This window comes from Hakea prostrata, chromosome 7 (assembly GCF_041222555.1).
Source record: "Hakea prostrata isolate BN-2017 chromosome 7, UWA_Hpros_2, whole genome shotgun sequence".
In the NCBI taxonomy this organism is placed as follows: Eukaryota; Viridiplantae; Streptophyta; class Magnoliopsida; order Proteales; family Proteaceae; genus Hakea; species Hakea prostrata.
This window is the reverse complement of record NC_142606.1, coordinates 48,737,007-48,763,358: the sequence shown is the minus strand read 5'-3', so window position 1 is coordinate 48,763,358 and position 26,352 is coordinate 48,737,007. Positions and strand designations below refer to the sequence as shown.

At 37.5% G+C, this 26,352-nt stretch overlaps 1 protein-coding gene across 1 annotated transcript; it reads left to right on the top strand.

The window, feature by feature from the left end:
• The first annotated feature begins 306 nt into the window (after positions 1–306).
• Positions 307–25,329, top strand: LOC149011289 (putative inactive purple acid phosphatase 27). The gene is made up of 13 exons (XM_089162147.1): positions 307–950; positions 1,045–1,132; positions 1,211–1,477; positions 1,570–1,678; positions 20,594–20,708; positions 21,088–21,220; positions 23,524–23,711; positions 23,796–23,982; positions 24,074–24,141; positions 24,232–24,328; positions 24,440–24,628; positions 24,753–24,833; positions 25,182–25,329. The coding sequence occupies exons 1-13, from the start codon at positions 532–534 to the stop codon at positions 25,251–25,253; spliced, it is 2,013 nt and encodes a 670-aa protein (XP_089018273.1). The 5' UTR covers positions 307–531; the 3' UTR covers positions 25,254–25,329.
• The last annotated feature ends 1,023 nt before the right edge of the window (positions 25,330–26,352 follow it).

Genomic DNA, 26,352 nt, shown 5'->3' with positions numbered 1-26,352 from the left:
CTTAGAAAAAGGAAGATTTCAGTTAAAAAATCGCAACTTTTGGGACAGCCCAAAATGCAGTAGTGACTTGTGCAAATGTAAAGGAAGATAGAAAAGAACAGTGGAAGAGATGGTTTGGTTTAATCTTTGTTTGATCTGAATTCATGTGAACCACTGATTATATTGGTTTGAATTATCCAACGGTAGGAAAAAATAGAAGTACAGGTGGCACTCATATATGTGATGCAGGGGGATTTCAACCCATTCTGAAATGCCATTGTAGACAAGTTCGATGAAATTTTTAATGATTCAGATAGTAATGTTCATGAAGCTCTCCACTACCAGACAAGACCAAGTCATAGAAAGAAGAAATTACATCTTATTCCCAGAAAAAGTATCTCAAACGATTCAAAGAAACAACAGCAACGTGGCAAGTTTCGTGCTTCATTCTTATATTTTGAACGGAAATCACTATTCAGGATTTCAAAACCAAGCTCTCTAGCTATCTAAATATTCTTCTCCTTCTCTTCTTCTTCTCCTTCATCTTTAATTATGTGCTCTTTTCTGAATTTCAATTTCGGGACTGTTTTCTTTGTATTCGTTCTCTTATCTGGCTCCTGGAACCTACTCTCACCCTCGTTCTATAATTCCTACTTCTCCCCCTTTTCTTATTCTTTGTCTCGACCTTTGACTTGCATGGATAAAATTAAGAACTACACGGCAATACAAAATTTTCAGAACTTTACGGCAATACAAGAATTTCAGGACTTTACAGCAATATCAGAGTTTAGGTTATTGAACAGAAAATCTATATTTGATTGTTCTCATCTGCATCCATTTCTTGAAATCACTACCAGTTCTGGAGCTGGGTTCGGACTCTCTGACAGTGAAAATGTCACAGTTACCGTAAGTGGAATTTCGCATCCTGCACAGTTTGATTGGGTTGCCATGATCTCACCCTCTAATTCCAGGTTAGCAAAAAAATGAAGACTCCTTTAAATTCTCCCATTTTTAATTTGTTTCCTCCCCTTCTTTCACTACCAGAGCTTTCTTTTTTGTGTACAGTGTTACAGCTTGTCTTTTGAGTGAACTATTCTACTATCAAACTGGAGATAAAAGCAAACTCCCCCTTCTATGCCATTATCCTGTGAAGGTAAACCCAATAGAATTTTAAAGATCAAATATGTTGCAAGGTTATGAATTAATGATCTTTATTTTTTGAAACTAACAGGCCCAGTTCTTGAGCAATGATCCAGATTATCTAACATGCAAGAACCACCAATGTAAGGAATACAAAGAGGGCATATGTGCAATGAGAACATGTATGGGTTCAGTGACATTTCATGTCATTAACATCAGAACTGATATAGAGTTTGCGCTCTTCACTGGAGGGCTCGAACTGCCTTGTTTGTTAAAACGATCAAATCCTTTGAGCTTTGCTAACCCAAAATCTCCATTATATGGTCATCTCTCAAGCATAGATTCCACCGGAGAATCGGTAAGTGAGGTTCTTATATGTGCAAATATGTGTTTATAGCCACAGAGATGTGAACTGAAAAGGTCTAATTATGTGGGTTCTTTGTAGAGCAGATGAGGTTAACATGGGTGAGTGCAGACCAAGAACCCCAAATAGTTCAATATGAAGATGGGAAATTCCAAAGATCAGAAGTAACTACCTTCACCCAGAAAGATATGTGCAGTGAGTCTCTAATCTCTTTCCTTTTCCATTCTCCTTACTTTACTTTTCTGGAATTATGCAACTTCTTTTTTGTTTTTTATTCTGGGGAATTTTTAGCCCCTTTCAGTTCTTGTTCATGTAAGATATAATTGGCATGGGCCATCTTCTCTCTTACAAATATGAAACCTACTTAGAAAACGCGTTTCTTAGGGGAAACGCAAGCTCATATATTGGACAAACAAAAAGTGGGAGACACGTTTTCCGGATTCTTTACCCAAACCATTACATCAAAACAGTGCATTCCATAACGCATGATTGGCTCAAAATTAATTGTCCTCTTGCCATACTGGTTGCTTAGAGAAAGTGATCATTTCATGCTAGTTGAATTAGAGAGGCAACAGTAAAAAGAAAATCTCGGATGATTTTCACAAATAGGCGTAGATATTGACGAGAAATCGGCATACAATTTTTTCTGGGTTTTATGCTTAAATTAAAAAATGTAGCAGGTGGTAGAAGTGAATTTTTTTTCTTTTGAGGTCAAGGATAGAAGTGAATATTCAAAGTTGCTACACTCGCCTTCCGAAATCTGTCCGAGGGGTAAGAGCAAAACTAGAATAACTCTTAAAGTCAATGGCCAAACTCAAATATCGTCCAATACATAGTCGATTTCGTTCACAACAAAGAGTTTATATAGTTGAGCATTGAAATATCTCTCCATGCATAGGCAATTTTCATAAATTTCTTGAAAATGACCAACTAGTTTGATTAGCTAACTTCCTCATTAAATAAAAACTTTTGGACCTAGAGAATGACCCTTTACAAGACATTGAAGATACAAAGAGATCATTGGTTTCAAGTCCTCTAAGATAGATTAGTTCTAGTGTGTCGAAAGTGGAGAAGTGATTTTGAAAATTGAGTAGAACTAGAAATCCTATATAGGTTGGCAGACAAGACCTCCTTTACTAAATTGAATATAACTCCCTCTAGAAAATAAGAAATGTCTCACTATTTATTGCATTAGGAATGACATTTGCAGCCTAAAAATCTTGTACTAATTACATCTAGATTCACACAAGATTATTGGAAGCCTTGTGTGGCTAGAGAGAGAGAGAGAGAGACAGAGAGAGATAATGTTTATGTGGTTCTGTTGTACTTTGCATCCTACATCCACAGAGATAATGATTGTGCATCCTTTATGATACAATCTCATATTAATAAGTTAGAGTACGTCATCGTTCATCACAAGTCTAGGACTCTTGCCCTCTAGTAAAATTCTATTTACACAAGTAAGGTCAGGTACGAGGTTTTACATTGATAGTGATTCTTGTGTGTTTGAGATAAGGTAGAAATTTGTTGTTGAGATAGGATGAAACTCTAGAGATCTAAATGTGTTTTGAGATGAGGCAAAACTCTAGAGATTATAATATGTTGAGATAAGGGTTCAGCCACGATTGTTTGTGAATTGCTAGAAATATCTTTATCACACCACCTCAAACTCAAGGATAGAGATGAGACCTTGAAGTTGGACAATAAGATGCTGAACCATTGATTGTAGAGGAACTTTGTGAAAATATCAATAAGTTGGTCCTTAGTAGATAAATATCAAATGTAAAGGTCCCATTTTGCAATTGTATCCAGAACAAAGTGAAAATCAATCATGACAATCTTTGTACGAGCATGAAATACTGGATTTGCAGTGAGATAAGTGGCACCAACATTATCACCATATAGTTAAAGCTTGAGGTAAATAAATGTGTAACCGCTTTAACAAAAATTGAAGCCATGTGAGCTCAGCTGTTGCATTGGACAAACCCCTATATTCTGATCCAGAACTAGACTGAGCAACTATGGGCTTCTTGCAGGAACTCCATGAGATAAGATTGCAACCTAGAATTATAGCATATCCACCTGTAGATTTGTTATCATCATAACAACGAACCCATACAACATCCGGAAAGGCGAAAAAGTTACTGGAGATTGACGGCGAATAAAAGTACTAGGAGAAGAACTTTTAAATACCATAAAATCCGTTTCACTACGGATCATTGATCGAGAATAGGAAAATTCGTAATCTAACAGACCTTATTAACAAATTGATTGTCTAGTTGTGTCATGGTAGCATATTGAAGAACCCAACAACGCTATGATAAAGGGTAGGATCAAGCATTAGTTCCCCTACAAATTTACTCAATTTGTGAGTAGTGGATACTAGAGTAGATACAAGTTTATAGTCTAACATGTTTGCCCTTCGAAGTAGATCCTTGATGTGCTGATGTGGGATAGGTGAATGCCATCGTTGGATCTCGAGACAGGCATGCTAAGAAAATAGTAGAGTGGGCCCAAATCCTTGAGAAAAAAATAAAACCAATCTTACATAAGAACTAGGTCAAGCCAGAACTACTAGTCAGGATAATATCGTCAATATAAACATGAATATACGTAGTGTCAATAGGTCCATGGAAAATAAATAAGGAACTATTAGTCCCCTAGATCCAACAAAACCATACTCAAGAAGAAAAGAGCTAAGTCTGTCAAACCACGCATGAGGAACTTGCTTTAGACTATAAAGAGAATGATGAAGCATACATACATGATCAAGACAATGAGGATTGATGAACCCTGAAGGTTGCATCATATAAATAAATTTAATTCAAGAACCCATAAAGGAATGCATTCTGAATATCCAATTGCTAAATGGGCCAAGAACAAGACACTGCAAGACATAAGACAAGCCAAATAGTATTGGGCTTGCCAACCAAATTGAAAGTTTCATTGAAGTCACCCTTCTGCTGGTTAAAACCTTTAACAACTAATTTGGCCTTGTAACTTTTAATGGACCATCAGCCTGTCACTTGATGTGAAAAACCCCATTTACAACCAATAATATTATGAGAGCATAGAGGAGAAACAAGAGAACAAGTCCTGCTTTTCAAGAGAGCAGTAAACTCTTCATTAGGGTCACCCCACGTAGAGTACGGGATAAAAAAGGATCTAAAGAAATGAGCCATGGGTTCAGTTAATGAGCTTTGAAATACTTATCCCATTTGTTAGTTAGTAAAGTCTACAATCTCTAACCTCAAGAGATTGGTTCAGTTGGCAAAGAACAACTTATAGTATGAGCTCAAAAATTTGAATACCTTTAGGGCTATAGGCGAAGCTCTACCATTTGTATAATATATAAAGCTATTCCTTGAGCACGTAGATAGTTGAGGTGTGCGTAAACTACCCCAAACATTCCTCAATTCCCCCCCCCCCCAAAAAAATATCTCTGATTGTTATTTAGCCAATGTAGACCCTAAAGTATGCTCTTAGATCTCTAACCTGCAACTGATATAGATAAATTTTTTTTTTTGAGCGGGATGGATACTGATAATGGATAAGTTTGTGATCCCTACAAGTTATTATTATCCCCTCTACCATATTGAAATTATAGACAGAACCCTATATTTATCAAAATAACTATTACCCCCTCATCTCAATGGTATCATTTAGCTACTAAGATTTATTGCATAATGTTAGAAGTAGATAGACAATTAACATTGCTAACGTGAAATCTGTATGAAGTGATGTAAATGTACATAACGAGATTTGTAGTAGTCATTTTGGATATCTAGATAAAGTAGAAGAGAATGATAGCATGGGTTGGCAAGAAAAAGGGGTCAACATAGTGAGCAATGGGGTTACAAGGTTTTCCATAATCCATGCCAAGGGTTGACACTGAATGACCCTCTCTCTTTCTATTGTTTTCTCTCGAATAATTTTAATCTCCATCATCCTATAATTTGAGTAAATTGTTGGAGTTTTTTTTTTTTTTTTTTTTTTTTTTTTCTGGTGAAAAATCATTAACATAATCATCAAGTCAAATAGTTTTTAATACCTAAAATGCATCATGAGCATACATTTTTCTTCTTTTGGTAGAAAGATTCTCAGGAGGGCCCAGAAAAAGGCAAAGGGGACTGAATATAGAGATCAGAAACCCACTAAGTGGAAAGGGTTCAATCTTTCCTTCTAGGCACAGAGGGCCATTTGGGCTAGGACTGAGCTACATGTGCAAAGAAGAGTTCCATATCCACATACAAGTTTCTTGTAGATTGTTTTGGTGGACCAATGTATGCCTTATGTAACCCATATTTTATTATTATTAAAATCTCAAATTCCTACATGGTATCTATTAGTTCGATTTACTGGGTGCCCACCAGATAGAGGCCACTTCGATACCCACCAGATATTTGGAAGTTGAACTGTGTACTGGAAGAGTAACAAGGGAATCATTTTTACCAGTCATGAATCATATCGAAGCTTGTCTACAAGGTTGGAAAGGCCCTTTGCTCTCACAAGCAACAATGGTGGAGTTGGTGAAGTCAGTTATTTCCAGTATGCCAACTCACATTTTTTCGTATACCTGGTGGTTGTCTTTTGTGCTTACATAGGTGAAGCAGTGGATGCAAAATTTTGTCTGGACAGGGAAATTGAGCAATGTAAATTGGTGATGGCTAAATGGATGTACCTTTGTCACCGCAAGGAGGAAGGAGGTCTTGGTCTTAAGGGACTGTGGGATGTATATTTATCTTGTTTGTGCAGGTTAGGGTGTAAGATTAAACATGACTCCTCTTTCTTGAGGGCTCGTTCTTTGTCTGTGGATAGTTCACTGAAAAGAGGCAAAATACGTTCTTCTATTCTTCTCGGTCATAGGAAAGTCTAGGGTATTATTTGTGAACAAGTACAGGGATGATTGGCAATGGGAAGAGTGTTAACTTTTGGATGGACACGTGGTTGGGCCCTTACTCTATAATGGAGAGTCCACAATTGGGGTACCTTTTTTCATAACATTTCTAATAAAGTACTTAATTTTTTCACATGAGAGGGAGAGGGATTTTCCTTCAAGTTGGTATGGCACACATTGGGTTTTATCACTAATGCAGGTCAATCAATTGTCTTGAGGGATTTGAACTTGATGGATCAGTACCATTGCAAATCCGAGTTGGACGGGTAGTTTTCTATGAAATCTACATGGACTATTCTTAGAAGGAAATATGGAAGGTCAAGTGGTTCAATACCATATGGGTATCGGAGTTGCAGCCAAGATAGTGTATCTATGGGTGGTATCTATGGGTGGAAGATGATGTTGGGGAAACTCCCAATGGATGCTCTTGTACAGTGGCATGGTGTTTCCTTGGTCTCCAAGTGAGTATTCTATGGTACTGCTACTAAATATATCGAACACTTATCCATTGTCGTTTTGTGGAAGAGCTTTGGCAAAAATTATGTAATATTTTTGTTGTCAAATGGAATCCATGGTGGACTTGGGAAAATGGTGGAAAAGGAATAGTCACCTCAAAACCTTGGTTGATATGTGGATGAGGGGCTTTATTCTTGTAACATGCTACGCTTGGATGGAGCACAATAGTAGGAAATTTAAGTCATTACAGGATCAGGTGGAGTGGGCTCTAAGGCAATTCTCAAATGGTTGCAGTTAGGGAGTTATAGGGTGAATATGGCGTTGAGTAGACCTAATACACAGGTGATGATTCAGCTAGGAGTGATGGTGTAGGTGAGGCCCAGCAATGGCCCTAGAGAGGTGGTTTGGAGAAGGCCACCAGAGGGCTAGGTTAAGCTAAATATTGATGGATTTTCTTTAGGCAACCCTAGTCAAGTACGAGTCGGTGGTCTAGTTTGAGATTCTAATGCCAATGTATTGTCTTATTTCCGTTGGTATGTGGGTGTTACAACGTGCATAGAGGTTGAGTTTATAGGGCTTATGAAGGGACTGAAAGCATCCCGTGATGTGGTGGTGGAGAAGCACTAGATTGAGATGCACTTGTTGATGGTGATGAGAGCAATAAAGGGTGAGTCTAAAATTCCATGGATATTTATATAGGCCTGGCGTGAGTTGAAACCCTTCTTAAATGGCATTGATTGGAGGATATCACATTTCTACCATGAAGCGAATTCAGTTTCAGATTTTTTTTGCAAAAACTACGTCAAATGATCAAACATCCTCTCTGTAGGGGAATGGCCTAAACATATTCAGAGGGAGTTATACTATGGGATGCAATGGAGCTCCCAAGTTTCAAGTTTAGCTAGTCTTGGTTGTATGGAATTGTTTTTCACTTTATCATTGATAGAGGAACCTATGAGTTTGGGTGTAATAGGGAGAACTGTTATTGTAAGGCGGAGTGCTTGGTTCCTATTGAGTGTCAATGCTTTTATAGAAAGTAACAAGTCTGATCCTTTTATTCAAAAAAATCGGATGGGTTTACACCCATCGATCAGTCTAGTTTCTTTTGAGTCTTTTCATTTTTGCAAAAATTTATTTCCATTTTCTTGATCCTTCCACCGTTTTCTTGTTTTATTTGAGATTGTTGAAGTTTTCCTCCCTGTTTTGAATGGTGAATGCAAGTAATTTGTTGAGTATGGCTCATGCTTCACATTGTGTTGCCAACGGACACGGGAGTGAAAACCTAATACTGGATGTAGCCTCACATTGAGGTGAACTAGGGTCAAATCCGTGTCTCCTTCTTCCTTGTTTTTTATTTGATTGTGTGTAATTGATCACTCTAATCCTAACATTCTTCACCATCTCCTCTTGTTACTCTCAATACTCATCCAACATTTCCATTGAAATTGAACTTTGGTAACTATATGCTCTAGCGTGCGCAATTCGTTCCTCTTCTTAGAAGTCACAATTTGTTCGGTTTTGTCGATGGATCTACACCATGTCCATCGTCTAATCCAATTCCATCACCTGATTCAGTTTCCATTGATGGATCTATTTCTTCTTTGTCCACATCAACGTCTTCTGCTTTCACACCTGACCTTTGGGATTGGGAAGATCAACCCATATTGAGTTGGATCATTTTTTCCCTTAGTGAAAGCAATCTATCTCACATTGTTTCTGCGTAAACATCCAAGCAGGCTTGGGAAACCCTAGCTGAATTCTATGCACCTGCTAGCAAATCTCTTACATTGGATCTTAGGGATCGATTGTTTCAGATTCAACACAGTAGCACTTCCATTGGTGATTATCTTTTGGAGATTCGTTAGATCGCAGATGCTGTTGATGCAATTAATTGTTTGGTACCTACTGAAGATCTCATATTAGCTACTTTATGAGGTCTCGATGATGAGTACCACAGTTTTTCAACTTCCATCCATCTTCAATCAAACTCCCTTACTTTCAACAACCTTTCTGGATTCTTGTTTACTCATGAATTACACCTTCGTGCCTCTGTTGCTCATTTGGCATCATAAGTAATCTTTGCTAACTTCACATCTACTGTTTCCAACTCTGGTGCTCAATCTAGTTTGAGAAATTTTTCTAGCAATTCCTCCAACTGTGGTAGCCAATGCTTTTATGGTAATCAAAAGTTTAATGACAATTGTTGAGGGATTGTCTTGTTTGATTGAACAAAGCAACCTAACCAAAATCGATCTAAAGGTTCTGGTAATTCATTTGATTGCAATTGTTCACTAGGGACTGGCTTTGTTTCATAGACTATAAATTCTGGCTGTGGAATTTCGATCTGTTTGTCAATTATACAATCAAGAGGGACATTTGTGTGCATCATATTAACAACATTTTAACCATGAATATGTTGGTATGCTGCTTTACTCCGTTGTTGTTCTTGGTTCATTTTCATCCTCATCTTTATGGATACTTGATTCGGGCTCTAATACTCATCTAATCATAGATCTAAGCAATCTTGCAATTTGTGAACCATATTCTGGCCATGAGAACATATTGTAGGTAATGGTCAAGGAGTCCCTATTTCTTATTTTGGTTCTTCTGTTGTTCAAAATTCTTGGTTGTTCAGTTAAATTCCATATGCCAAGAATTTTATATGTTGCAGGTTGAGTTTCAACTTATTGTATGTTTCAAAATTTTCTTCAAACAATAATGTTTCTTTCGTTTTTTGTGGTGGCTCTTTCCTTATTAAAGATTTACAGACATCCCAAGTACTTCACAGAGGCCAGAGTAGCCATGGGCTCAGTCACATCCACCCTAAGGGTACCCTATCTGGATTACCCGGTGGAGTGATCCACAGCCCAAAAGATCAAGTTTAGGAACGATCATATCCATTTAGCACAATAATTTAATCAAAAGCAGGAACAAATCAAAAATTTCAAATAACTTAATAATAAAAGTCAATGAAGAATCTCAGAAGAATCACAAAGAGCATCAGAGTGCGGAAAGATACTAATAAAATAATTAATCAAATTGTGAAATGAGGCAGAAACCCATTCTACAATAACAACGGAAGAAAGATCGAGATAAGGTGCAGGTTACAACTAGTTCTTAAAAGAAGGGAAAGGAAAGGTAAACAACTAAATTACAGTTTCTTCTAACTTATAAAATGTTTCCTAAATAAAAAAATTATAAGAAACTAGGCCAGGCTACATCTGCTCCTGACAAATATTAGTCTCGGACTTCTAATCTTATCAACGTATTCACCGCCACCAGTGTGGTACGAGTCACCAACTTGGTCTTCAGAGTGTTGACTGTCACAGTCGTAGTAGTACCTGCAGAAAAGTCTAACAAAATATGTTGCAAAAAGGAGTGAGTTCAAAAGAACTCAGCAAGGTAGTCATTCCATAAAACATAAGCTATATGATACAAGCCATAACATGATGCAATATGATATGAAACACATGATGCAAGTATGGTTCTAACTCTATGAATGTTGGTCTCTAAGGTAGACATGCTATAAGTCATAGCACCATACTTCTTTGGGTAGTTCTCAATCACTCAAGCAGGTGGGAATTGGGTCCTGAAACCTTCCGGACAACCTTGGCTAGGGTTTCGGTCACCGCTCTCTCACATCACCATTTGGTCTAACTGTTGGCGCATGTCAAGGTAAAGCCTAGCCCAATGCAAGTCATCTACTCAGTCATATCATGTCAGATCCAGATACATCCATTCCTCGCCCCCGACGATCCTTTCCGGTATCCTTCACACTAGAGTCAGCGTAATCCCGGATTACGGACTCATCAACCCTATTGGTCATCCATAAATAGTAAACGGGAAGCTCTCACGTCCTCTCACGGGTTGGTTACCGGTCTTGAGGCGCCGTGAGCCCAAGTCTAGCTATTTGCAACCCTACCAATAAATGGCCCCTTTTAGGTATCCACAATATGGTTTATGTCCTCTCACGGGGTGGTTACCGGTCTTGAGCGCCCATCAAACCATACCCTACCACGGGTCGTTCGGTCTCAATGCCTTTCTGATTCGGGTCTGATATGACAAGGATAATCCTAGCCATACAACTAGACAATCCTATGTATGTCATCCAATAACCCAGGAAAGTGTCGATGGGCACCTTCGAAGAACATCCCATACTATTCCCTCCGATGCCCAAGGACAGAAGTGTCAATAGAACACTCCCCAATCCCAAGTTATACCTAAGCAACCACATACTCAAGTCCAACATCTCACATACATTTGATACATCATCATAGTAGAAATTCAATCATAATATTGAAATGATTCATCATAAGTATAAGTGGCAATAATAATTAATCATTGTAGCAAGAATATAGGAAATCACAATACTATTGTTCTAAAGCATGTATAACAGTCCTATGATGTTCACAAGTAATAAAGAGACCATGTTCACCAAGTTATGAAAATCAAGGCATAAGCACATAGCCTACGTATTTATGGCGATAACCATCCTTACCTTTATCGAGTCGAAACTAATCCCAAAGATCACTTAGAATAGCCAAAAGTCAGTGTTTGTACTCTAGACAACACACAAGTAACATCAGAGAAGAAAGCAATCGAATTGGAGGTCAAACGGATCAATTCGGCCAAGTACAGGGGTGTTACCATCTCTTGGTTGACTGGCTTGGTCGACTGTCAGTCGACCAAGCAGTCGACCAAGACTTGTTAACCACAGAGCAGCAATGGAAACTTGATCCAAAACTGCCCTTCCGGTGCTCCGATCGTCACGAAATTTGGAGGGCATATTTATAACAGTAAGAGGATACTACACACTAATTTTCATGATGATCCAACGGTTCAATAAAAAAAATGCCCAAATCGAAATCTTAGGTTCTATATGATACTTAACAAGAATTAAATTGGAATTGATAGAAGTTGTAAAGGATGATGGGAATCAATCAATGAGTGTTAAGAATCAAGTTAGAATCTTAATTTCATTATAGTCTAAGCTTAACATGCATCTACACATCAGATTTGAATCAAAATAGGTTAAATTGAATAGAATCAAAGTGATGGAGTGCAATTAATCTCATTTTAATCATAACATAGCATGAGTGGGGAAGGATCAAGGAATTGAAAGGGGGAAACTCATGGTTAAGTGTTTGCAAGGTTGCAGCACTTCAGCCATGGTTTTGAGATCATCAATTGATAGAAAAATGAATAGATTAGAAGAAGAATAGAAGAAATCATACTTTGAGTTGATGATTAAGGTGCAACACAAATGATTGGAGTCAAAGATCTTCAAAAACACCAAGAAAAGCCCAAGAGAGTGTCCAACCTCGTTCTCTGGAGTGCCAAAGCTTAGTTTAGGTCCTCATTCACGAGTTCCAAAAAGGTAGGGGCAAAATGGGAAGTGATTTAGTGAATATTAGAATTCCATTACTCTTGGTCGACTGGCTGGTTGACTGTCAGTCGACCAAGCAATCGACCAAGACATGACAGCAACTTCAGGAGTGGATTCCAGAGGCTATACAAGGTCAAATCAAGCGGGGTTTTCTCCTACAAGTCAATAAAGAAGTCTAATTTCCAGAAATACTTTTTGATCGAGCACGGGAGTTCATTAGGTGCTTCAACTAATTCAATCTTCTTCGATGCGCAAGCAGAATTGGCCAGACATAGTTTAGCAACTTCGAACAAGGATTCAGAGAGCTAAACAGGGTCAAACCGAGTGAGGTTTTCTCCTACAAGTCAATAAAGAAGTATAGTTTTCAGAAATATCTTCGGATTGAGCACGGGAGTTCATTAGGTCCACCAATTAAGCTCACCTTCTTCAGGCTGCAGATTCAAAACTAACACTGACAATGCTCTCAAGTGAGGGGCATCATCGACAATGTCCAAGGGCTTGGGCTCCGACACTAAATCATTAATCAAAAGGGTCCACAAGTCTCTATTTCCCCCACTTCGGGTCAAACACCATGTCTTCCATAAAGAGGGCCCGGCCCACAAGGACAACTTCCATCATTTTGGGACATGGATCTACACTAAGGAAAAGGTCGGACATAACCTCCTAAGGCTTCCAAGGATAAAAACACAGAAATTACGGTCTAACATCAAGGTTTAATATTAAACAAGTCTTTCTTCACCCAAAATAAATAGGGTGCCCCGGGCTAGGTTTGGGCTGGATTTCACAGTCTCTATGCCATCCCTCTTCATGTCACTACTCCTTTTGCTGTTGTTGTTCTTCTTTGTCTCTATGGCATAGTCGCTTAGGACATCCTGCTATTTCTAGCACTAGGCAAACTTTGAAGTCATTTAACACATTAATTTTAATTACTATGATGCTTGCTATAGATCACATAGCCATTGTTTTACCTTTTTTGTTTGCTGTTTCAACATAGTTGTAGACCTTTGGATCTCAGTCATAGTGATTCGTGTGGGGCCTTCCCTTGTAACTTCCTTTGATGACTTTCATTACTGTGTCATTTTTGTTCATGACTTCTATGTACTGTTGGTTGTATCCTTTTAATGAAAGTCTGATCTACTTACTGTATTCACCAAGTTTAACAACTAGTAGAAAGTTACTTTCAGCTTTCCGTTTGTTCTTTCCAATCTGATGGTGGAGATGAATATCAAATGTTGGTCTCTCTTCTTGTTGTTTTTGACATTTCTCATATACATTCTTGTCCACACACTCAAGCCCAAAATTTTATTGTTGAAAGGAAACATAGGCATATCATAGAATCCGGCTTATCTCCTATGTTGCACGCTCATTTGCCTGCCATTTTCTGGTTAATAGCTTTCCATACAACAATATATTTGTTCACTCATTTGTCCTCGGATTTTCTATGTGGTGTTTCTCCTCTTAAGGCCCTCTTTAATGTTTCTCTAGATCTGAACATTTTAAAAGTGTTTGGGTGTTAATGTTACATTGGCTTCGACCATATTCCAAAAGCCAAATGAGCCCCGATCTCGCCATTGTCTTTCTTGGCAATGTGGTAGCTTACAAAGGTTACATTTGCTATGATCCTTTTTACCAGGAAGGTCTTCATTTTGAGAAATATCAAGTTTGAAAGGAATCTATTTTTCCTTACAGCAAGCTTGGGGCTTCTCTACTCCCTATTGAACAATGAATGACTTGTGAAATTTTCCACCCCAATAGTACATACCCCACCCAACCCAATTTATGTATCCCACCAATTGTTACCCCAACCCCACTTGTATTTTCTTTACATATGTAAATTCTCAAAATGTAACTCCTCATAGTGGATTACCCTTATCCCCTATTTCTAGATCTATTGATCCTTAGGCTGAGCCCGGTGCCCTGTTTGATGCCCAGCTCACACAACATTGTGCTAAGCCTCCTACACTACATAGTGAAAACGCACCATATGGACCTCAATCCAACCTACAGCCCACTGGGCCCGGCAATGAAGCATCGTATACACCTCAGTTTCGCCCACAGTCTATTCGGCCTGGCAATTCCACTTGAACTCTATCTAGCCCAACCTCCATTGACGAATTTGGTTTGGTGGTTCAGCCCATTCAGTTATTCCACCTAGTTTATTAGCTGAAACCAATTCAGTGGTTCAACTCTGTTCTGAGGTTTGGTCTCTTAGCGAGGCCTCTACTCATTTGATGACTACTCAATCTCGCATTGGTTCTCTTAAATTATTACTTGGTTAAATTTAATAGTGATTTGTGACGATTCCAAAGTTCCTACCTGCTTCTCTCAAGCTTTCAAATCTCATCTTTGGAGGCAAGCCATGTAGGATGAATTCAATGCCTTGATTGCAAATGGCACATGTACTTAAGTTCCCTCCTCACCCCCACAAAACATAATTGTGTGTAAGTGGCTTTTTTTGATGAAGCAATGTTCTAATGGCACCATTGCGTGCTACAAAGTGCATCTTGTTGCCAAGGGGTTTCATTGGCAGCTATGTTGACATTGGTGATGCTTTTAGCCTCATTGTTGTCCTTTGCCTATTTCTCAAGATTGGCTTATATGCCAATTGGACATTTCCAATGTGTTTCTTTATAGTGACCTAGAAGTGACGATTCATATGCAATAGCCACCTGGCTTCGTTGACCCCACTTGTCCTAACCCTATGTGACTCTTGTAGAAGTCCTTATATGGCCTCAACAAGCGCCTTGTGCATGTTTTAACAAATTGACTACTTTTATTGTGTCTTTTGGCTTTGTTTGTTCCCACACTGATGCGTTTTTTTTCATCTATCAAAAACCCATAGCATCTGCTCTTAAGAACTTAGGAGATCTCCACTATTTCCTTGGCACCAAACTTTGTTGTACCTTTGATGTTTCTATAAATTGAATAAAAGTATATTCTAGATCTTCTTTGACACGTCAGTGTGCATGAAGCTAAGCCTAGCCGACTCCCATGGCCTTGGGGACCCCTCTTAGTCTCTATTTTGGTTTACCTTTGCCTAAAGGAGTGCCTTACCAGTATCTAGCCAACACTCGCCTTCACATAGTTTTGTTGTTATCCAAGTGGCGCAGTTTATGCATAGCCCCACTAATGTTCATTGGACAATTGTCAAGCGTATCCTATGCTACCTTTATGGTACTCCTGCACATGGTCTTCCTTTGTTCACTGGTCTTCGATCTCCTTGATTGCTTTTGCTGATGTTGATTGGGTTGGATGCCCTAATGACAGACGATCTACCACTGGTTCTTCATCTCATCACTTTTACATCATGTTTGATGAATGGTCTTCCTTGAATTAACCATATCCCAAAGTCCCCAGTCCCATCAAACTTCTCACCTTAGAGCTCCCTATTGGGACTCTTAAATCTAGGTATCTAGGGTTTTCACCTTGACCTACAGCTCTACTAGAGCATGTGGTAAACACACTAGGAGGAGAATCCTCCCCAGGCAGATTGAAACCCTTGTTAATATCCAATTTTACAACAACAATTCTTACAAATTAGAATACTCAGGAAAAATATAGGTATAACTGATAACATAAACAATCTAAGAAATTACAGAATTAATTTAAACCCTAAAATAGTGTTGGCCGAATATGCTCAATTAATAGCAACAACAAATCATATACAATTGTTAACAAATTACAACAAATAACAAAAAGTAAATGCCAGTTAACAACAAGAAGCCAGATAATGCAAGAATGTTAACAATTTCTAGCAAATCAAATACCAACTAATTAAAACTGTAATTATCAAATAAAAGTTAATCTCATAAATAGGCATTGATTAGCTTACTATACCAAATTGGATTGCCTAAACTTGACAGAGCTCGATTAACCAAGATGGTAAACCCTAATGGGCAATTAGTGACCAAGATGATAAATAATCATGCCAAGATTCCCATATAAAATCATAAACCTTGAATTAGAGAAACAAAGAGCAAAACCCCCAATTTGGGTTCATCACAGAGAGCACCAAAAACTGTCTCTGATGCCAAATGTTGTGATTACTAGTGATGACCCTCAAAGAATCGCAAGGAGAGACAAGAAAAAACACCAAAGATGATGACGGAATTCGGACAAATTAGGCCTACGTCTTTGGGACTCAAGAGAGAGTCTGATTGCAAAATGAGAGGTAATAGTACCTTACAAATTTTGGGGAAAACATGTACACAAGAGAAGGATAATCATAGTGACCAATCTGATGTAGCCATTCTCCTGAAACTGTATCTTGATGGCCGAAAAACTCCATCTCTAGTAGCAGTAGCAGCAATGCCAACGAAGCAACAATCACATGAGAGAGAGAGAGAGAGGAGAGAAAACAGAGCTCGATACATGAGAACCAACAAATGACCTTAACCCACTTAGCATATATACATAGACTTGAACCAAAACGGTTCTTCCCAAGTTCAACCTAAACACTGAATTTACAGATTAATCGTTACATTTAAAGTACCTAAAGATAGAGAATGGGAGAGCTGAAAGGAAAAGGGGGAAAATTTTCCCCACTGTCGACTCACTTTTGTAAGGAAATAGAACCAAGAAAAAAACAATACTTAGATCGAAGAAGAAATTATCACATACCTAATTTCATTGAAAACCCTTACCAATATGAACCCCAACACTTGAGAAATACCATATGAGAAGTGGAAACAATGAGCAAATCATAAGAGACAAATATGCTCAACTAGTTCGTTTCCATTGGAAATAGGGTGCATCTCCCTTGACAGAGGAGATGAGTGAGGAGAGAGAAGTGTGAACAATTCAAGGATTGCAAGGGAGTTTGTGTTCCTAATATTGAAACCTCTGGAAGTAGGGAGATGTAGGAAGATGGTGGAGGACATGGACGAGAAGTGGGGAAACAATCTTATGCGAATGCGCTGGAGAACTCAATGATGCTTGAAATCCACTCCCTTCCAAGTCCGATGCAAGTTGGTTCGGATCGCCAAATTGTGATCCCTCAACAGGAGTATGAATAGCAAAGAAATCAATTTTGGTTTGCTTTAATTGGTAAAGCAAACTTTCGCCTACCAATGGATGTGATCATGAAACAAGCTCGTATAACCTGGAAACTTAATCAGGGGATGGTTCTTCACTATCTTGGTCGTGGATTTATAGTTTTTCAATTCAAAAATGAAGGAGACGTGGCTGAGGTCTGGCGGCTTGGGTGGTAGAAGGTAGAAAACTAGATCCGCTTCCAAAGGGGACGTCTTGATTTTAACATTAATTCCCCTCAACCTATGTCAAAGCTTGTCTAGGCTTATTTTCCTAATTTGTTGGAATATTGGCATGAGAAGGTCTTGTTGTCGATTGCGAAGACAATTGGTCAGCGGTGTCTTTGGGCAAGAAAACAAAGCTCGGTCATGTTCAACACTATGCACGAATTCTCGGTTTGCAATATAAAGGAAAAAAGTTGTCTACAAAAGAGAAGAATAGAGAAACGGCCATGGAAGAGCCACAGAGTCCTTCTCAGTTGCAATTCCAAAATCCAATCGGGAGCTATTGCATTTCAATTCAAATTCAAATTCTGATTCAAATTTGGCATAGGAATTGGGAAATAAGAGGAATCTTGGGATGGTGGAAATTCTTGTCATAGAGGAGTTTGTATCAAAACTTCAATCCTCTCTCACTCGTTGGATGAGGTGCATCCTAGTTCAAAAGGAATTTCAGTGAAGGAAGAAGAGGAGGATGAGATGATTATGACATGGTTAAGCAAGCTGACTCTAATTTGACTCTAGGTGGGTGGACCATCATGGGTCCCACAAAAAATCAAGTGTAGGAGAGACGTTTAAGGAAGATGATTCTAATTTGGAGTGAGACTTGAATGTTGCACATTTAATGCACAACACTTGCTGCCAATGGTTGAGATTTTGATATCGACCTTTGGCAGCAAAGTGCTACACATTTAATATGCAGCACTGAAGTCGAACTATCTAATTTGAATCTAAATGAGGTGGGCCAGTAGGGATCCACGAAAATTCAATGGAGGGAGAAGAGGAAGAGAAGTTTATGGAAGCTGGTTCTAATTTGAATTTGGGTGAGATGGGACCCATAAAAATTTGATGGAAGGAGAGGAGGTTGACTATGTTACAGTCCCCTCCGAATTGGGAACCCAATCCCACTCGGACAGGGGTATTGCATTGCTTGAGGAGAGGTCGGAAGTCCCTGCTAGTTCTAAGCTTTCTCATTCTCAGATTGAGGGATGTTGTGGACGTCCAAAGAGAGGGAGACGTAAGAAGACTTCTAAAACCAAGGTGAATTCGTCACATAAGAGGGAAGTTGGTCATGGTTAGGTTAGGCTCATGGTAGTGCTTGATGATATTCAGCAGGAGGATGCAGCCCGTGTAGCGAGGGATACTCAAGAGTGACAATGCCATTCGGTTGCAAATGGTGTTGTTTGATGATAGTCTTTGCATGTTCATTGATGTAGGTATATATTGGATTATCAGGGGTATTTGAAGAGTGCCGGGAAGAAAATGATAGTGAAGGAGCTGGAATGCATGGGATGCTTCTAGCTGTCCAAGTTTTATTCTAATTGACATTTGTGACATACCATATATTATTCTGTGTTTGCATGGGTTCTACATCTATGAGGAACCATGAGTTTGGGTGTAGTTGGGGCAAATGATGTTGTAGCAATGAGTCAAGGTTTCATTGAACTAATAAAATTATGTTTCTGTTGTATTTCTTTTTCACTTTTGATACAAATGACCTTTCAGCGAAGAAAAAAGATATAAGATTAAGAGGGGTTTTATTTATTTAAAATTTTTTTTTGGGGGGGTTCTCGTCACTTGTTTTGGAAACATTATTAGGTAAGATTAGGGTTTTTAGGTTATTTGTTTTTGGTTAAACTATTTTATTTTATTTTTTTGATAATCTTTTTTGGTTAGATAGAAATGTAATATTTAGACTTGGGATTTAGTAAGGGCCTGTTTGGTTACATGAGTCTGGAGATTTCAAATATCTAGAGATTTCAAATCTATGGAGTTATAATTTATAAAATTAGATGTTTGGTTGAGGAATGAAATTTGTGAATTCATCCTAAAAAACCTATTTGATCAACATGATTTTTGTGAATGGCAAATGTATAGTTTTTTCGAAATCTCTAGATTTCACCCCTTACCCATAAATTTACAGATTTCCGTTTTTAGTGTAAAAATGTGAATCTCTAGATTTCATGAATCTAGAGATTTTTACAACCAAATGAGTATAATTCTCAGATTCATGAATCTAGAGATTTGAAATCTTTGGATTCATGTAACTAAACAGGCCCTAAAGACACCAGGAAAGTATTATTAGGGACATTTTAAAAGAATTTGACTCTAAATCTAATGTCTTTCGCTATCTTTAAATAGTGACTTTAATAATATTGTCGCTAATATAAAATGTTAGATACAATTTTTTTGTCATTGCCTCTAAAAATATTTTATAAATGCCAAATGCCTCTAAAGCCCTGTTTTCTTGTAATGTGAGAGAAAGTGAGACAATGTTTATGTGGTTTCGTTGTACTATGCAACATACATCCATGGAGACAATGATTGTGCATCCTTGATTTTTTGTGATTGTATACAGCTCATATAAATAAATTAGAGTCATTTTTCATCACAAGTCTAGTACATTGACAGTGATTCTTGTGTATTTGAGATAAAGGTAGAACTTTGTTGTTGAGACAAAACAGAACTCTGGAGATCCTTGTGTGTTTAAAATAATGTAGAACTTTCGAAAATCCTTGTGTATTTGTGATGATGTAGAACTTTGGAGATCCAATTGTGTTTGAGAATAGACAAAACTCTAGAGATCCAACTGAATTTGAGGCAAGGTAGAACTTTGGAGATTATGATCTATTCAAAATAAGGGTTTGGCTAGGGTTGTTATCTGTCCATGTACATTGCCAAAAGAGCCCTTTGATAAAATGGTGGGTAGGGTTTTTTGTGAATTGCCAAAAATAACCTTAACAAGTATTTACTACAAAGTTAATCTAAAAATGTTCACAGTTTAGTCATTTATTGCTACTAGATATTTTGTTTAAGCTTGTGGGCCTTAACCTAAAACTGGTCATTGTTTAGTCATTTATTGTTACTAGATATCCTGTTAAGCTTGTGAGCCTAGTGGGCTATTTTGTCGGGCCTTAAGAAATTCTCGAACATCAACATGGGAGATATATGTTCATATATTTATGTCCTGCCGAGGGATTATTGATGACATAAACAACTTTAGGTTAAATGTTCAACTTGGAACATTTGAGTATTATTATTATTATTATTATTATTATTATTATTATTATTATTATTATATTGTACTGAATTGCTTATTTTTTTCTCAATTAAATTTTTAGGTTCTCTACTGAAGAGCCCAGCCGAGGATTTTGGGTGGCATGATCCAGGCTACATTCATTCTGCTGTGATGACAGGACTTCAACCTTCAACTTCTTATTCATACAGATATGGAAGGTATCAAATTTGTTCTCCTGATATGATTTCTTTAACTAGAAATGAAAAGGGAAAATACTGGACTCTTGATGTTGGAATTGAAAAAATGGTACTCAAAGCGTAAAATTTTCCACATTTATTGAGTCTGGGGATGGTCACATTTATGCCGCCTTTTTGCCTTTCGTACATTGCCTATATCCAAAACTTGAACATGTGTGGTCAAATGTTCAACAAGTATTTGAGCAACAAACACAAGCAAGAAACAAATCAAAGTCAGAAAATGAAAATGCTCAATAGAAAGGTCTTTGCAATGAACAAGAAATACACAAAGATTTTTGAATTATGCTTAGCTCTTCTGCATTACATACATGCAAAAATATTGATGATTTCTATAATACAGTGATTCAGTCGGTTGGAGTGATCAAATTCAGTTTCAAACCCCACCAGCAGCAGGGTCACCAGAACTCAAATTCCTTGCCTTTGGTGACATGGGAAAAGCCCCACTTGATGGCTCCATTGAGCACTACATTCAGGTAATAATCTGAATTTATTTTCCAGAACTACAGAGATTTCACCAACAATTATATCCAGGCCATTAAATCTAGAGTTTTTTACATGTATTCCACGACTTTGCATCGAAACTGATGACACCTACCTAACTTTTATAACCTTATAAAGAGGTCCAAAAAACTTAACACCACCCCTGGGCAGTTAACAGCTGAGAGGAGATCACCATTTTACCCTCAAAAAATAAAATTTTAAAGATAATGTGAAATTACATTTACACCCTAAACTTAGCCGAAACCTATTCCAAAGTTGAACCATTCAGGTGGGTGAAGGGGAAAATCGTTTGCCCATATTTTTCCTTCCTTTCTCCTATGACCAAGTATTGCTGCTGGGAAATCAAGGGCACCGCCGAAAACTACCCACCACCACCTTTGCTTACTGTTCAAACTTGATTTTAGGGTTTGATAGTTCTGAAGCTCTTGAGTTTGGATTTTAGGGTTTCTCTATGCAAATGTCAAGAAATCTGAATTTTATCCTTAAATCCAAAAGAAAACTTTAGGTATGTTACAAATTTTGTCTGAAATTGGAAAGCTTAGTTTTGACTTACCATCCTTAGTGTACTTGGTAATCTTATTTCTGGAGGAATTTCAGCATCAACAATCAACCTCAATAGCTTAATGTATCTAGACCTTCGAAACAACCATACTTGTGTCGAGATCTCTAGCGACTTGGAAAGCTTACAATGCTGATAGAGCGTTACTTAGTCGGAATCAGCTCTACGGACGGTTCCAAATTTTAGGGTCGTTTTAAGAGTTATGGTGTCATGAAAGGTTTTGCTCAAACACTGAACCCAATATCTTCTAGATGATTCATCCCAAGGTTGGAAGGGCCAATGAGAAATCTACGTACTTCCTCTTTTTCCTTGGAAGGTGGTATGCCAACTTTGTCTGAGGCACTGATCCTGAGACAAACCAAACCCTTCACCGAACTAAAGCGAATCGGATTCAAAGGATCGACCCATGGAAGACATCAAGAAACCATACCAAGGCCCAAGTTTCAGTCGTGTGTGGCAGGCTCCCAAAACCAGCATCTCAATGAGCCCAACCTCGATTAGCCACACTAAGAAGCCAAGAGAATTGATCGTCGGAGAGGAATCATATCCATGGCGAGACGAAGGTGTCAATCTTCGTCCCTGGAAACAACTGAGGCAGGAAGGTATTGTGTGCCTCAAGGTATAACAATCCATACCTACCAGGAGATCCATTGACTTTACCCATATCTATATAGGACGTCATTCCAGCTGAATTGATGGTTGCATAGACTTGAATCTGTCACATAAACCCCCACTGCCATCTAGTGTCAATAGTAGACCTCTGTTAAAATGGTCATATCCTTGCTAGCTAGGTCTTGAACCCAAAGAAGATCCGGACACGCTAGACAATCCAACAATTACTAAGGATCAAATTCAACTATAAATAACCCTTACTTACCACTGTATCTGGTAATGCACATTTACTCCTTCATTGCTTACTGTTCATCCTAACAAAATGACCTAAGTCATCAACCTTGAGGCAATGTTCTTTGTGAATCTAACTTAAGCTTCAGAGGTAGTTGACTGACCCTCGAGTCGACCTACATTCACTTTCTCCTTTGTGAATATGTTTCAGAACCAGTAGTGCGATCTACTATGGTTACTCAAAGGGGTAAGATTGACAATGATTATGAGTGTTTTTGGACACTAGATCTCAGTGGGTTCAGAAATAAGAAATAATGTGCCTCACAAACTTCTGTATCTGTTATTCTGTTTGATTTGTCGTGACAGGATTATGAAGTTTGCAATACACTAATCCATTCCTTTTCATAATTGGATTTAAAGTCTTCACGTTCACTTGTTTTAAAAGAAAGAGTAGCTTCTACGTTCAGTTAACAGATTAAGTATTGGATTTTCTAAATAATCTTGCCCAACTTAACCAATGAAGAAAATGATGGCCTTCACCCACCTCTATGAGTGGTTCAACCTTGAAAATAAGATGTAAAGTCAAAGGTGCTTCGAAAATAGGGTTTATGTTAGGGGCATTTGAATCATTTTAACACATAGGAGGTATTTTGATCATAGCGGAAAAAAAAAAAAAAAAAAAAATAAAAAAAGAGGAAGAATTTGAATTCCAATCATGAATTGGAACTGGTTTTTTTTTTTAGGGGGGGGGGGGGGATGGGGGTTGCATGGGAAAATCTCTTAGATCTATTAAGTGCAGCTAAATAATATTTTATTTAAGGTCATGCGCATGTATACATTCTCTTAGTTGAGGTTACATTGTCAAATGATCAGCCAGGAGCAATATCAGTCGCAGAAACCATGGCCGAAGAAGTTGCTTCAGGCAATGTTGATTCAATTTTCCACATTGGAGACATAAGCTATGCAACAGGATTCTTAGTGGAGTGGGACTATTTCCTTCACCAAATTGTGCCTTTGGCATCTCATGTTTCATACATGACTGCAATAGGAAACCATGAGAGGTACTGATTTGATCTTCTTCACCTTATTTAAGTTCATCTCTTCTTATTTATCGCAATTGCAACTTGACAATAACAATTTCTCAGAGACTACATAAATTCTGGATCAATTTTCATAACACCAGACTCAGGAGGAGAGTGTGGAGTTGTTTATGAGACATATTTCCAGATGCCCACAACTGATAAGGACAAGCCATGGTACTCCATAGAACAAGGACCCGTTCATTTCACTGTAATTTCTACTGAGCATGATTGGAGCCTCAACTCTGAACAGGTAATGCAATGGATAATCTATCTTACAATTTTTTATCATTCCTTAAAAACGTATTTCATTCCAAACACATTCTAATAGGAAAACATTACAGTACCAATGGATAGAAAAGGATCTGAGATCAGTTGACCGGTCAAGAACTCCTTGGTTAATTTTCACTGGGTAAAAACGAGTAAACCCTCTCTCTCTCTCTTTCTCTCTCACAGAGTAGATATAACAAATATTATCTAGTGAGACATTTTTCTGCTGCAGACACCGACCTATGTATACATCAATACCAGGAGGACTAATTCCCAATGCGGTTCCGAAGTTTGTCACAGCCATAGAGCCATTACTAATGAAATACAAGGTTAGAAAGGTTTTCTAATTTTTCAATAAATTAAAAAAAAAAAAAAAAAAAAAAAAAATCTAACTCAGCTGATTAATTCCGAAAACGAACTAAGTTGTCAACATGAACCAGGTAGACCTAGCTCTCTGGGGCCATGTCCATAACTATGAAAGGATGTGTGCAGTTTACCAGAAAGAATGCAAGACCATGCCTGCCAGAGATGTCAACGTGATAGATACATATGATACTACAAATTATACTGCTCCAGTTCATGTAGTTATTGGAATGGCAGGATTTGAACTAAATGACTTCACTAGCAATGTAAGTTAATGGGTTCCATTTCTATTTTCAGTTCTTTCGTTTGATTTCCTTCTTCCAAAAGAAATTTTCCATCAATTTATGTAAACACAAGCTGATGTCATCTATGTTCTATCTTTTTGTACAGAATGGTAGCTGGAGCTTAGTTAGGATTCCTGAATTTGGGTATGTAAGATTTCATGCAACAAAGCAAGAGATGAAGGCTGAGGTTAGTATATGAAGTGTCAGATTTCCATATTTACGAATTGAAAATCAAAGAAAGAAGCATCACTACATAAGGTTGATCAGTTCGGATAGAAAGAGTCTAAGAACCTTTGAGCTGAACAGTCAATCAAGAAATTTAACTTGAAAAGAATAATACTAAAATGATCTTTTTGACAATCGAAGAAGATTAATATTAGATGAGGATGACTCATAACTACTAGAGATTATCGAATTGCTAATCATATTTCACTGCTTGGAATTCAAAACAATTTTATTTAAAAATGCATGAAGAATGATTATATTTTCTGCCCTTATAGATTTAACTGATTATATTTTCTGTTGTCATCTTCAGTATGTGAATTCAAAGAAAAGGATGGTTGAAGATAGCTTCCGCTTGATCAAAAGCCATACGATGGACTATTAAGATTTTATGCTTACCATAGTTTCAATCTTTGATGTACCAATAGAAAGAAAAAGAGAGAGAGAGAAAAGAGAGAGAGAGAGATTCAAATGTGTCAGAAAAGAATTTTAAATAATTACCGTATATTCTGGATACTAGAGTATGAAAAGGTTAAATATAATGGATAAGTCCACCAAATAAAAAAGAAAATTTCATCTACAATAGTAAGAGCTTTTTATTTCGATAAAAGGTCCTTTTTATTAAGAAAAAGTGGGAAAAAAAGAAAATTACATGAGGAATATATATGAACCTGTTAACAATAGTTAAAGGTTAGAATTTGGAATAAGTTTATCTTTTAGATGCATGATTCTTTCCTTAGTTTTGGAGAGAAACTTTACATATTCCTTTAGTTGTTAATGGTTTATTTGAGAAATGAGAAGGGGAGAAATTGAGAATTAAATTGATTCAAATAATTTCAAGAATTTTAAATGTTCTTAATGCAGTTTCTTCTTCCTCAATTAACATTTTTTGGTTTCTTAGAAAAATTCTTCATATTCCTTTGACTGTTAGTGGTTTCTTAGAAAAAATGAGAAGGGGAGAAATTGAGAATTAAATTAATTCAAATAATTTTAAGAATTTTAATTGACCATTATAGACATCATTTATTATTAATACAAAGGTCCACTTGATTGAATACAGAGGGGTGTTGGAGGAAATCGAAATGTAGCTATGTCCATTGAGTTCATGCTTTATAATAATAGTATGATATATGTTTGGAAGTAAGGTAGCTTTATTCTCCAAAAGAGAAAACATTACAAATTATAGGAGATAGTATCTCTTACCGTTAGCGTCATTCCTCACTAATTTGGATAGAGCCAATGGAAGAGCCTAAATGTGGAAATGGACTTTGTTTGGTGGACTGAAAAATCCAGCCAGAAATCCACACAAGAGTTCACTTCCTTGATAGGATAATCAAAGGAACACCACCTAAAAGTAGAGACCAAGCAAAGGATTTCAGCCCCAATATTCATCACATTCCATGACATTCTGATGGTCCCGTTTAGGATTTGCAAGGTTGTCTCTGAATCTGATTCAACCTGTAAATGTGAAATCCCGCATAATC